At 42.3% G+C, this 14,005-nt stretch overlaps 1 protein-coding gene across 1 annotated transcript in view; it reads left to right on the forward strand.

Annotated features, from left to right (window-relative positions):
- The window catches only part of LOC136627022 (uncharacterized), a 29,057-nt gene that overhangs the window by 13,995 nt on the left and 1,057 nt on the right, over window positions 1-14,005 (forward strand). Inside the window, exons 4-8 of the mRNA XM_066601981.1 lie at window positions 2,029-2,301; window positions 8,312-8,596; window positions 11,854-12,129; window positions 12,271-12,333; window positions 12,560-12,656. Of these exons, the coding sequence (XP_066458078.1) occupies window positions 2,029-2,301; window positions 8,312-8,596; window positions 11,854-12,129; window positions 12,271-12,333; window positions 12,560-12,656 (994 nt within the window). The remainder of the gene's footprint in view (window positions 1-2,028; window positions 2,302-8,311; window positions 8,597-11,853; window positions 12,130-12,270; window positions 12,334-12,559; window positions 12,657-14,005) is intronic.

Consider the following 14,005-nt stretch of genomic DNA (forward strand, 5'->3'; position numbering starts at 1 on the left):
TTTTTCATGCGCGAAAATCAGCAACGCAAGTGGGTAGGCGCCCTTAAACTGGCTCAAAAAATTGACAATGTCCAAATGTATCATTCACATACAAACATATCCTACTCTTCTTTGAGCCACAAAAGCTCATTTGTGATCAGAGCAGACAACGCTTCTCGGGTTCGTAGTGTCGGTATCAATCCAAAAAGCTGTGAAGTCAGCATTCTTTTTTAATGATTCTTATCCTACAGAAGAAAAACAACACAGTGTCATATATTAGATATAATCACAAAGTAATTCCTTTTGGAATCACATGACTCACTCAACAAATAGTGTGCATAATATATAGTATATAGGCAAGGTACTACAGGTATTGTCAAAGGATGACTTGAAAAATAGCTGCACACACGCAGCTGATTTCATACTATGTGGCGCTCCCCCTTACCTCCTACATTGGCTTCCTGCAGTCAGTGCTCCATGACTTCTGGTTCCCAGCAGCTTATAGTGGCCTCACCTGATCATCATCACCTGACCTGCAGCACCACTCCTGACCAGGCTGTTGCGAACTGGAGTAGTGCTGACAATAGGAAGCCTACAGAAAAGGTGTGGGGGAGTGCTACATAGTATGAAATCAGCTATGGAAATGCGTCTGATTTCCGGATTTTAACTATTTTTGGATACGAAAAATGCTGTGTAACATGGCGGAAATTCCCACTGCAGATATTCCGTAGCACTTCTGCCACATGTAAACATACTCTGTCAGCTTGAGGTATGCTTCCATGTGCAGAGTGGCCTCAGTAGTAATAGTGTCCCTTATATTGGCCCCAGTAGTAATAGTGACCCCCACAGTGGCCTCAGTAGTAATAGTGTCCCCTATATTAGCCCCAGTACTAATAGTGTCACTTATATTAGTGACTCCAATAGTGGTCTCAGTAATAATAGTGTCCCCTATATTGGCCACAGTAGTAATCGAGGCCCCCACAGTGACCTCAATAGTAATAGTGTCCCCTATATTGGTCTCAGTAGTAATAGTGACCCCAACAGTGACCTCAGTGGTAACAGTGTACCCCCAAAATATTGGCCCCAGTAGTCATAGTGACGCCAACAGAGGCCTCAGTAGTAATAGTGCACCCTATATTTGCCCCAGTAGTAATCGTGACCCCCCCCCCACACACACACACACACACAGTTGCCTCATTAGTAATAGTGTCCGCTATATTGGTCTCAGTAGTAATAGTGACCCCCACAGTGGCCTCAGGAGTAATAGTGATCTCTACAGCGGCCTGAGTAGTAATACTATTACTACTAGGGCCAATATAGGGAACACTATTACTCTGCACTGCTGTGGGCGGAAGTGTGTGCACGCCTACTGCCTTCTCCTCTCCTCCTGCGGAATTGAGGAGTAGAGGTCAGGGAAAGAGGATCCTGGGTGCACACTCTGACGGCAGTGTGTGCACCAGTAAGAGTGTCGCTGAGTGATTACCAGCTGAGGAGCCATGGCACCCCAGCTGGTAATTACTTTGATGGTCGGCACGCATGTCCACAGAGAGGGCTCTGAGTTCCCCTCTGGCAGGCATTCCATAGGTTCGCCATCACAGATATAGGGGGTCATGGTTATATTAAGAGGTGACACAGGGGCTTCTTAGTCTACAGGAGGGGCTATATGGGTTCATAGTACATAAAAGTGTGGGATACAAGGGGGTCATATTAGATAGGATGAGGCATATAAAGAGGTTATATTATATAGGAGGATCACATGGGAGTCAGTATATTATTGGCATGGAGGGGGTATGTTAGTGAAATGAATATGACTCCATTTTCCCCTATTCATTTTATAGTATGCTCCTTCCATTTTGTGTCAATGTTTTGTAGTTTTCCTTTTACAAGATTTGCTCAAATGTATTGAAGAATAAAAAGGTACCTCGGTGATTAGAACATTGTAAGATCCTAGATTGAATGGCTCGGGTCATAGCGCCCTGTTCTCTTCTGTCAATTTTTTTAAAAACACCTTGTCCAGCTAGAAGATACTAACTGACTGTTACTTTTCAGAAGCAAATGGACCTCGTCTTCATTTGCAACCGGAGCAGCCAGCATACATTGTAGGAGAGGCTTTATCACTGAGATGTATTGCTGACATGCCATTAACTATCACTGGTTACAACTTCTTCAAAGACTCAATGGTGATAGCTAACAATTCTACCTCTGATAGACTGACTATGCCGTCTCTTTCTATAACGAATGCTGGAAATTATTTCTGCACCTATAATCGGTATGCTTCTAGCAGTAGCCCAGAGAGCCATCACATCGACCTGAAAGTGATTGGTGAGTGACTTCCTCCCATCTTCCTTACATTAAAACATCTTGGTCTACTGATTTTTTTGCCGCATACTATATGTATGCAAATGTATACATTATATACAGTATATGTAGGAAATTACTCCAATTTGCCTCATTAAAGTCATTGCTATTTTTGTATACTTGGTATGGTGCTGGCCATGTTTAGCAGAAAATTACTTACTTAAATATAAACTTTTTTTTTCTAAAAAAGAGCTTAATAACTTGTTAATTCAGGTGTGTCATAAAAGTTAGTCTGGTGAAGGTCTTTAAAGGGGTATTTCAGGACTTTTTTATTTTTTCTATTGATCCCATCACGGATCCCCGCCAATCGTCTGACTCCCGGGGCTGCTGTCACTGCAGTCAGCGCAGGAAGTAGAATGCTCTGAGCATAGTGCAGCATGCCAGTTTGGTACTGCATTCAATTCAATGGGAGCTTTGCCTGCAATACAAACCTGCTGCGCCATGGTCAGTACATTCTGTTTACTGCTGTAAATGCAGTGACCAGAGGCCCCGGAAACAGCTGATCAGTGAGTATCAGTGCAGGGGGTCCCTGCCGATCGTCTATTGATGACCTGTCAGTCACCAACAGAAAAAAAATTTTTAAGAGTCCCAGAATACCCCTTTAAGAACCACAGTGGAGAGGTGACAAAGAATGAATGTTCTTCAGCAATATTAATGGAAACTAAAGACATTTCTTGAAGGTTTATTTCAATGTTTGGTTAATGTGCATACAAGATCGCCTCACTATTGTGGACAAGAACTGGTTAAGTTTTAGAATTAGTGGGAATCTCAAATGCTAGACCATGTCCAACTGGTAAAAGTCATAAAAGTCTCATAAAAGACTAAACAGGCCCATTAAAAATAACCAACTTGGGAAGAATAGGAACACATTAGCCATACAACATAACCATACTTATCATGTAGCAGTCACCCTGGGGATGTGTATATACAGTATATAATCTATTGGGCTCCATTTGATATCAATACATCAGTGTTTTATAATTATGGTTCCATTAACATAGGGTAATACATTACAGCCTTGCCACATCATCAGTGTCCCCATTAACTTCAGATTGGGTCTGACTTAACCCTTTAACAAATTCTCTTTTTCTTAATACCTGAACCTAACTTCTAAAGGGGCTAAAAACTATACTCGATCAGCTTCAGCTAAAACATAAGGTTAAAGCATACCTGACGTTTCAGATGACCTTCCAGAATAAGCTGCACTGTGAATGCATGATGAAGAACATTATATCTGGCCATTACAACTTCTGCTCTGGATTTATCACCAGTTTTCTCCTCTGCAGGCTGCACATGTAATTCTTAGTTTTCTCTGAGCTGGTGGGCAGAGCCTGATGCTATGCTGTCTTCTATACACTGTACATGGAGAAAACTGCAGATTCTGCTTCTTAACTCTTTGTAACACACACAGAGAAATTATATCATCATAGAGGAGTAAGATCATAGAAAGGAAGGAAGATTCCTAGTGGCCAGTGAATTTTCAGCACAAAAACATCATTTTAGGTAAATAAACTGATTTACACATTTAATACTTGTCACGCTGGCTATCATATAAGCACAAGTTTTTTGAAAATATAGTGACCATTTAATCAGTTAATGTTGAAGGCACAGTGTAACTAAGTCACTAGAAGGAGATCAAATTGATAAAATATCACTGAAAAAGGCCAATACGAATGAACAGCTATTCACATGACTGCTGTACTCATAAGGGGGTGGCTGCTTAGTATTATACTTTCGCATAGATAGGGTTTCTATGGAGTGCCAGTCACGTGGTTACATGTAGTGCACCATGCAGGCTTACAGCCCAATACTTATGCCCATAATATTAGAACAGGTGAACTGTCCTATATTTTATAAGTGTGCCAGACAAAGTGATGACATGCCTTATTTCCCAAGGACTACTTCCTGCAAAAATAATAAACATGAGGTATTAGTTTAACTATAATAAAGGAAATGGTCTACAGATCTTTATTACAACATGCAATTGCTCATGGAAAGGGTTGTCATCTTCTCTGGTGAAAGAATTTCACTTCCCCATTACAACTTCAATAATTACGTGTCTGTTCCACTCAATGACAAAGAAAGTTTTTTAGACCCAAAGTATAACACAAAAAAAGGCACTAGGAAAGTATGGCAAATATTCTATTAGTAGTAGTATCAACGTGTGCTACCAGTACTGCGTAACTTAAGTTTTGAAACACACATGTCACTTAGATCCTGTCAATGATGTTGAAGCTCCACTGGGGAATTTTGGTGGGTGATTTCATGGTCTAAACTGTAGACTATTGCACTAGTTATACAATATATTACACAATTCAAAGTTATGATGCTTGTAGAAAGAATATGCATTATAGAAATCCAGATATAACAAGACTTATGATATTTTAGTCCCTTCTTGTCCTTCCTCAGAAAATTGAGAAGATATACAATATGCAGACATGAAAAAACTAAGAATACCCCCTTTGAATATTATAGTTTATCATTATTTTTTTAACAAAAACTAGACCAAAATGCAGAACAGTGTGTGAAAAATTAAGTACATCCCTTACTGCTTCCTGGGAAATTAAGAGACTAAGTAACAGCCAGGTGCTGCTAATCAAATGCTCTTGATTAATTGATCATTGCAAGTGTGACCACTTTTATAAAAGCAGAAGTTTTGATAGTTTGCTGGTCTGGAGCATTCAGGCATGTGTTAACAGAATGCCAAGGAGGAAAGACATCATCAATGATATTGGAAAAGCAATTTTTGCTATCCATCAATCTGGGAGGGATTATAAGGCAATTTCTACACATCATTCATCAGTGAAAAAGATTATTCACAAGTGGAAAATGTTCAAGACAGTTGAGAATCTTTCCAGGAGTGGACATCCAAGCAAATTTACCCCAAGGGCACACCGTAAATTACCGCAAAAACCCAGGAGCTACATCTCAGATTCTAAAGGCCTCAGCATGTTAAAAGTTCATGTTCATGACAGTACAATTAGATAAAAACTGAATAAATATGGCTTTTTTTTTGGAAGGGTTGTTAGAAGAAGGCCTTTTCTTTCTAAAAAGAACATGACAGCATGGCTTAAGTTTGGAAAGTTGCATCTAAACAAACTACAAGTCTTTTGGAACAATGTCCTTTGGACAGACAAGACCAGAATAGAGATGCTTGGCCATAATGCCCAGCACCATGTTTGGAAAAAAACAACACATAGTGTATCAGCACAAACACCTCAAACTAACTGTCAAGCACAGTCATGGAGAGTTGATGATTTGGCCTCGTTTTGCAGCCACAGGACCTGGGCAACTTGCAGCCACTCAATTGACCATGAACTCCTCTGTATACCAAAGCATACTAGAGTCGAATATAGCTTGACCAAAACTGGGTTATGTAACAAGGCAATGATTCCCAGCACACAAGCAAATCTACATGAGAATGGCAGGAAAAGAGAAGAAAGAAGGTTTTGCAATGCCCAGTCAAATGCCAGACCTCAGCCTTACTGAAATGCTTAATACAGATTTGCATAAATAAATGCCCACAAACCTCAATGAACTGAAGCAACACTGTAAAAAATAATGGGCCAAATTTCCTCCAGAATGATGTGAGAGACTGATAAAATCATGTAAAAAGATGCTTCTACAAGATAATGGTTCATGGGGTGTAGGTAATTTTCCACACACACCGGTTCTCCATTTTGGCCTAGTTTTTGTTAAATAAAAAATGACAATAATGTAATTTGTCATGTGTTGTTGTTCACCTGGGGCCGGCAGCAGAGAACATCGCGCTCTACTGCCACAGCTGTCACAGCTGTGGCAGAGGATTTCTTCATTTCCTTTTGTCACTGGACACTGTGATAATGCTGTCACGGCGTCCAGTGACAAGGGGACTCTCTGCGGAGATGAAGAAATCTTCTGCCACAGCTGTCACAGCGCGATGTTCTCACATTGAATTCAATCGAGGCTACAACCGGCTCTATTGAGAGCAATAGGCTGCCGGCAAGCCCTGCCGTGTTCTCCTGAACTGCTATGAAGAGCTTTCAGCAGGCAGGGATTTGAAATCCCGGCCTGCTGAAAGGGCTGCCTCTGATTGGCTGAGCACTGTGACCAAACAGAAGCAGCTCCCAGCTGTCATTCAATAGCTGAGTGCTGCCTCTGATTAGTCACAGTGCTCAGCCAATCAGAGGCAGCCCATTCAACAGGCGGGGATTTTAAATCCCTGCCTGCTGAAAGCATTTTAGAGCAGTATAGGAGAAGACTCAGATGGACGTGCCAGAGCCTCGGCAGCTGCAGAGAGGTGAGTATATATATTTATATATATATATATATATATATATATATATATATATATATATATATATATTACACATTTTAGGGATGATTTTCAGGAATGGGCTTATATTTAAAGCCCTTCCCCGAAAATCACTGCAGGGCTTGCTGGCAGCCCATTGCTTTCAATGGAGCCGGATGTATTTAATTCAATGGGAGAACATCACGCTCCTCTGCCACAGCTGTGGCAGCTGTGCCAGAGGATCGCAATCTTCACTGTATGTTCTCAATGGGGTCGGCACTGCTGCTGCTGCCAGTCCCATTGAGCACAAGGTTAAACCCCTGGATGTGACAGGGGTTTCACATCCAAAAAAGACGGATGCCACTGTTACCTGCGATTTAAAATCCGCTGCCCTATATTTACCATTGTGCATTTTTGCGTGCAGGTAAATATCGGGCACCATTGAAAAGCATTGGTTGTTAATACATGCGGATCGCAAACACAGGTAACATGTGCACATAAAGACGCCCATCTGACGGAGCCCTTAATGTTGCCTTAGCTACATCTTTTGTCATTGGTGTTGTGGAGGTGTAAAGGCAAATGAAAATTGTCTTTACTCGTAATTGGGTTTCCTCATAATCTCTCTCACAAAAAACTATATAGACTGTATATGTTTATATACCCTGTGCCTGGTGAGTTAAGGGGCCTCTAAAATGTCACGGTCTTCTTAAGAGACTTGTATTTCAGGAATCTTTAGATGTTTTTTATGTACACTGTATGGACAAAAGTATTTGGGCACTGCAGAAAATCAGCAATATGCAAATCCTGAGTTTGCCGAACGGCATGCTGGGAAGGGCATGGGTAAAATATAAAGCTGCTCATTTTGTAATAACTATTCATTCATCTGATCAAGCACTTGTGGGATGAACTGGAGCTACGGATACAACACCACCACCCACACCCATCCTCACAACTATCTCTTCTCACAGTCTTGCAGGAGGAATGGCGAGCTATTCCTGCCCAGACTTACAGAGAACTTGGGGAAAGTATGCCGACCGGTTGGTGCTGTAAGGCCTCATGTCCATGGGCAAAAGAAGAATTAAAATCTGCAGCGGATTTTAACTCTTCTCCTGCCCGCGGATCCGCACCCCATAGGGATGCATTGACCACCCGCGGGTAGATAAATACCCGCGGATGGTCAATAAAAGTGATTTTTTTAAAAATGGAGCATGAAAAAATCTGGACCATGCTCCATTTTCGTGCGGGTCTCCCGCGGGGACGGCTCCCGCAGGCTTCTATTGAAGCCTATGGAAGCCGTCTGGATCCGCGGGAGACCTAAAATAAGAATATACTCACCTGCTCCGGAGTTTATTCTTATTTGCAGCCCTCATGTCCGCGGGGCAGGAGGAACCCGCTACGGATTCTACATGGAGAATCTGTAGCAGGCCTGATTTTCCCCGTGGACATGAGGCCTTATACAAGCAAAAGGGGGGCCGACACGTTACTGAATAGAATAATAAGGCACTTTCTCTGAAAATCATGCAGTGTCCAAATACTTTTGTCCATATAGTGTACATCCTGCTGTTGAGTTCATTCACTGTAATTTTGATTCTACGTTGACAATTTTGTTAATTTTCATATTGCAATCTAATCTGTGCCAAAATATGAAAAAAATGTGCTTGTTCCTATTAACTTGTTTTCTTATCAAAATCTTTTTTACAGAACGCCCATCTGCTCCAACATTATTACTTAGTCCCGAGAGAAATGTCTTTGTTGTAAACCAATCAGTGGTAATACGCTGTTTCTTACCAGGAAGACCAGATGCCACTGAAATCAACCTGTATCAAAATGGAGCAATAATCTATGGGTCCGATAATTTGGGAGTTTTATCTCTTGCAAGCACTGAAAAAAGAAACACTGGAAATTATACCTGTGAATATAAGATTGTTATAGCAGGACGTACTGTGGACTCTCATCCCAGCAACGAAGCAACTTTAGTTGTAATAGGTACTGTCAATAGTTTAAAACCATTTCATTATTTCCTAAAACATTCTGCAGCAAAACAGATTATGATACACAGTGTTAAAGACAGACAGGCAGATACATACATACATAGATACTTGTAGGTAGATAGATAGATAGATAGATAGATAGATAGATAGATAGATAGATACTCATAGATAGATAGATAGATCGATAGTAGAGATGAGCGAACCTACTCAGCCACACCCCTTTTTCGCCCGAGCGACGCGATTTTCGAGTACTTCCGTACTCGGGCGAAAAGATTCGGGGGGCGCCGTGGGTGAGTGGGGGGTTGCAGCGGAGAGTGGGGGGGAGAGGGAGAGAGAGGGCTCCCCCCTGTTCCCCACTGCTACCCCCCACTCACCCACGACGCCCCCCGAATCTTTTCACCCGAGTACGGAAGTACTCGAAAATCACGGTGCTCGATCGAGTAATTACTCGAAACGAGTAGGTTCTCTCATCTCTAATCGATAGATACTTGTAGGTAGATAAATAGATACTCGTAGATAGAAAGATCGATAGCTAGATAGATACTCGTAGATAGACAGATACATACATACATAGATACTCGTAGATAGATAGATAGATACTAGAGATGAGTGAGTATACTCGCTAAAGGCAATTGCTCGAGCGAGCATTGCCTTTAGCGAGTACCTGCCCGCTCGAGACAGAAGGTTCGGGTGCCGGCGGCGGGCCGGGAGCTGCGGTAGAGAGCGGGGTGGAACAGAGGGGAGATCTCTCTCTCTCCCCCCCCCCCCCCCCCCGCTCCCTCCTGCTGACTGCCGCTACTCACCGCTCCCCCGCGCCGGCAACCGAACCTTCTGTCTCGAGCGGGCAGGTACTCGCTAAAGGCAATGCTCGCTCGAGCAATTACCTTTAGCGAGTATACTCACTCATCTCTAATAGATACTCATAGATAGATACTCGTAGATAGATAAATAGATAGATACTCATAGATAGATAGATACCCGTAGATAGATAGATACCCGTAGATAGATAGATACCCATAGATAGATAGATAGATAGATACCCATAGATAGATAGATAGATAGATAGATAGATAGATAGATAGATAGATAGATACTCATAGATAGATAGATACTTGTAGATAGATAGATACTTGTAGATAGATAGATACTCATAGATAAGTAGATACTCGTAGATAGATAGATACCCATAGATAGATATATATGAGACAGATAGATAGATACTCATAGATAGATACACAGATAGATAGATAGAGGCTTTCTGTTAATAACATCATAATAACAGATTTCTTTTTAAAACGTTCAGTATACACTGAGACATAAAGTTATGTGGCTACAAAGTATAGATGAGTTTTAGGGCCAAATTCAGATTTGTCTGGTACTTTTATCATCCTCCTCTGACTTCTACTATAATATATCAGAGGGAAACGTATTTTGAAACTAATCCTATTGTTTTCAAGAGGAATCTTTTTGGACTCAAACTGCACAAATACCTCAGTTATATCCATATAAGTTGAAAAAATTAAAGCAAACCTAACTTTTCCGAAAACATTTCAGAATAAGCTGCCATATGTGTACATGAGGAATAATATGATGTCTGGCTATTATTTGACTTGTATCCTGCCTGCTTCACCAGTTTTTCCTCTTCAGGCTTTTTATTTGGTTCTCGTTTCTCCCTGAATGGGTGGAAGGAGTCTCCTGCTATGTTCTGCTATATACCCTGCACACAGAAAACTGCTAATTCTACTCACTAACTCTCTGTAGCACCGACACACAGCAACATCATAGAGGACACTAGAGGATTACTGAGCAGTGTAGATGTGGTATGAATAGCTAAATCACAGTAAACAACCACTTACTATTAGCTGCAAGCATTGTCTGTGTGTGAATGTGTTTCTCTTCTCCTTGCCTCCTCTGATTGGCTGAGCGCTCTGATGCCAGTGCTTAATGAATGGCTGTGATTGGTTCATCGAGCTCTGGCTCTGATTGGCTAAGCGTCACAACACTCAGCCAATCAGAGGCAGCGCTTCCAGGAGGCGGGGATTTTTCAATTCTCGGCCAAAAGAAATTATGAAGAACCGTGTCGGGGACCAGGAAAAAGATACAGTGGAGTTGTATTCTTTTTTTTTCCCTGCAGCTACGGCTTATTTTCGGGGTAGGGCTTATATTTCAAGCCACCCCCACCCCACCCCACCCCAAAAATCCTTGCAAGTAGTGCTACAGAGTCACGCGACTTTGTAGCACCACAAAATCGCGGTACTGCCACAGGAAAACGCAGCAATGTCACACGGACCACCAATGCAATATCGCTGCCATTTCCTCGTGGTGATATCGTGTCACCCATGTAAAGGAGGCCTAAAGGTGTATACTTATGTCTTCTGAGCAGAGCCATAACTTAAAGCTGCTGGGCCCCAGTGCGAAATCTGAAACTGGGCCCCCAACTATAAAGCTTCATTCATAGTACTAGTTTGCAATATGGGGTAGAGAGACTTTATGGGCCCCCTAGGGCTCCTGGACCCAGGTGCGACCACATCCTCTGCACCCCCTATACGTATACCAGTGCTCCTGAGGAAGAGTTAATGTGACAGATACCATATGAAATGCCACAGCAAAAATCACATAAATTCTGTACAATGCCCATGCAATTTATATGCATTTTTCCCTGCTAACAATTTTAAAGTGCTAATTTTAATGATAATATTAAAACAGTAAGAACCATGATCAATGATACCATACAATTCCACACTAAATTGCAAGCTATTATTGCGGCACATTGCATTTGATAATATGGGATGCAATTGTAAATCGCATTCTCTCATTATGCAGAGACCACTGCTTTGTTTTTGGGGTGCAGTGCCACATAGCAACTGGTTGAGTGATATTTGTTATATTGGAGTTAGAGATGAGCGAACGTGCTCGTTTAGAGCAATTACTTGATCGAGCATCGCTTTTTTCGAGTAACTGCCTAATTGGGCGAAAAAATTCGGGGGGCGCCAGGGGTGAGCAGGGGGTTGCAGGGGGAAGTGTGGGGGAAAGTGAGAGCTGCCCCCTGTTCCCCCCTGCTTACCCCCCTATCCACCCCACCGCCCCCCTGCGCCCCCCCCCCCCAATATTTTCGCCCGAGTAGGCTGTTACTCGAAAAAAGCGATGCTTGATCGAGTAATTGTCCAAAACGAGCACGTTCACTCATCTCTAATTGGAGTCCAAACCTAATTGTGCATTTCATTACATATAAATATTTTTTGTAATTTTCAGACTTACCTCCCACTCCCGTGTTAAGACATGCATACAGCCTTCAGAATAATAGTAGAGAAGTGGAGATTACATGTGAGATACCGAATCCTTTCTCCTCAATCCATGGATATCGTTTGTATCGAAATGGAGGAGAAGTTTCAAGCTCCCAAGGTAATCGGTTTGTCAAGAACTACAGTCTGGAATTTGACGGATGCTACTACTGCCGAAGCTTTGTAAAGATACTTAGAGAGGAGATCCTATCACGTAAGAGTGATGAGGTCTTCTTGACATTGGAAGGTGAGATACATTTGTTACATCTATGTAACATATATGACATTATGTATACATAGTGGCATGGCGTTTCTATTCTAGCTTATAAAATCTGCAGAAAGCCTGTAGACAAACTATACACAAACTATTTTTTCTTCCTATATATAGAAAGGAGCAGAAGAAGTTGTCAGACACAAAATTCTGCAAGTGGCTATGATCTCTCAAATGAAGGTAAAACAAAAATAACAGGAACTAGTGTCATCATAAATAATCTGCAAGACTGTCAAAAATTCCTTGCCCCTTGAGCTTTCCAGTTTATTGCCACAGAAGAGGGAGTAAACAGTTGTCGGACAACACTGATAGGGATTACAGTTCAACATACTAAATAAACCCAAGTCTTTCAACAAGTGATGACACTGTATATTTGGTTTTTAACATATTCTCTTTTTAAACACAGGTATCAAGTTATATGGAAGTATACTCATCGGTAAAGTTATTGTCTTGATTTCTATTCTGCTCATTTTTGGACTCTACCTACTTGTACTTCACCTAAGGTACATTCATAATACAGATATGTGCTCGCTGTTTGATCATATTCTCTACTGCTGAGTTATAACAGAAACGTAGTTGGAACAATAATCTATGAATGTAAAAGGGACAGTTCCAAGTATAGCTCTTGATGCTTATCGCAAGGGGTGGCAATATTCGAGGATGGTGCAAACAAATTACTAATAAACTAGAATTAAAGGGGTATTCCCATTAAGCACTTCATGGCTGAGATGAGAAAGATAAGAAACCCATGGCTGTTTCCCAGAGGATCATGCAGGGGCGTAACTATAGGGGATGCAGGGGATGCATTTGCACCCAGGCACAGGAGCCTTAGGGGGCTCTGGAGCTTCAAGTTACGTGTCTAGGATCCTGCATGGCCTTATAAGTCTCCTCACGTACCTTCTAGCTGCTCTCCTTAATGAGAGCTGATACCCTTTCTGACCCATGTCATAGGTCTCTCACTAGCCAAGCCAGAATCCTACTGCACACTGATGAGGGGCAAACACCCAGAAAAAGTCTGTCTGTGTATTGATTCTGGCTTGGTTTTCAATTCCCAATCATTGGTAAAGGGTCGAACATTGATTTGCAGGAATGCTGCCATCCAATACAGAGATAGAGCTGCATCCAACACTTTTTCTCCCGGTAAAATGCTGGGAAGCTGAACGGAAACCAAATGAACCCCATTATAGTCAATGGGGTCCACTTTGCACTGCTTGGTTCTGTCATATGATGGATGAGTTCAGCCTGTGGATTCCCGTTTCCTGCTCCCTGAATGGAGCAGGAAAACGGAATCCCCGCCACAGACGTGAAAGCAGTCTTAGGCTTCTATCCCATGAGCGTATATCAGCCGCCGTTTTCACGGCCAGCCGATATACGCTACGTTGGGAGAGATAAATTTGATGAAGGGGCGCATAAATCAAATGCTTGTGCATCCATCCAGATGGCATGGGTCCTGGCCCTATATACGCCGACACTACCATGCCGTCGCCCCTTTCCTCTCACTGCCCATCGCAGGCTCACCTCTGCTCTTCTCTCGGCTCTTTCTTTGCAATGGGAGGGTGACACAAGGGTGGAGCTAAGCACCATCCCGTCCCACCTCCTCCTATTGATGGTTATGGCCAAAGGGTGGGGAGAGGGTGGGAGATTAGCTCCACCCACGTCCTGCCCCTTGTCCGCAGCCAGCAAGGGAAGGAGGCGGAACGAGACGTCACTTAGCTCCACCCATTGGAATCCAATGCATCAGATCACAGCGTATATCGGCCGGCTGGAAAAACAGCAGCTGATATACACTCGTGGGAAAGAGCCCTTATACAGATATACTGATACAAAATACAAAGGCAAGTATACAAGTACA

Source organism: Eleutherodactylus coqui, chromosome 5 (assembly GCF_035609145.1).
Source record: "Eleutherodactylus coqui strain aEleCoq1 chromosome 5, aEleCoq1.hap1, whole genome shotgun sequence".
Lineage (NCBI taxonomy): Eukaryota > Metazoa > Chordata > Amphibia > Anura > Eleutherodactylidae > Eleutherodactylus > Eleutherodactylus coqui.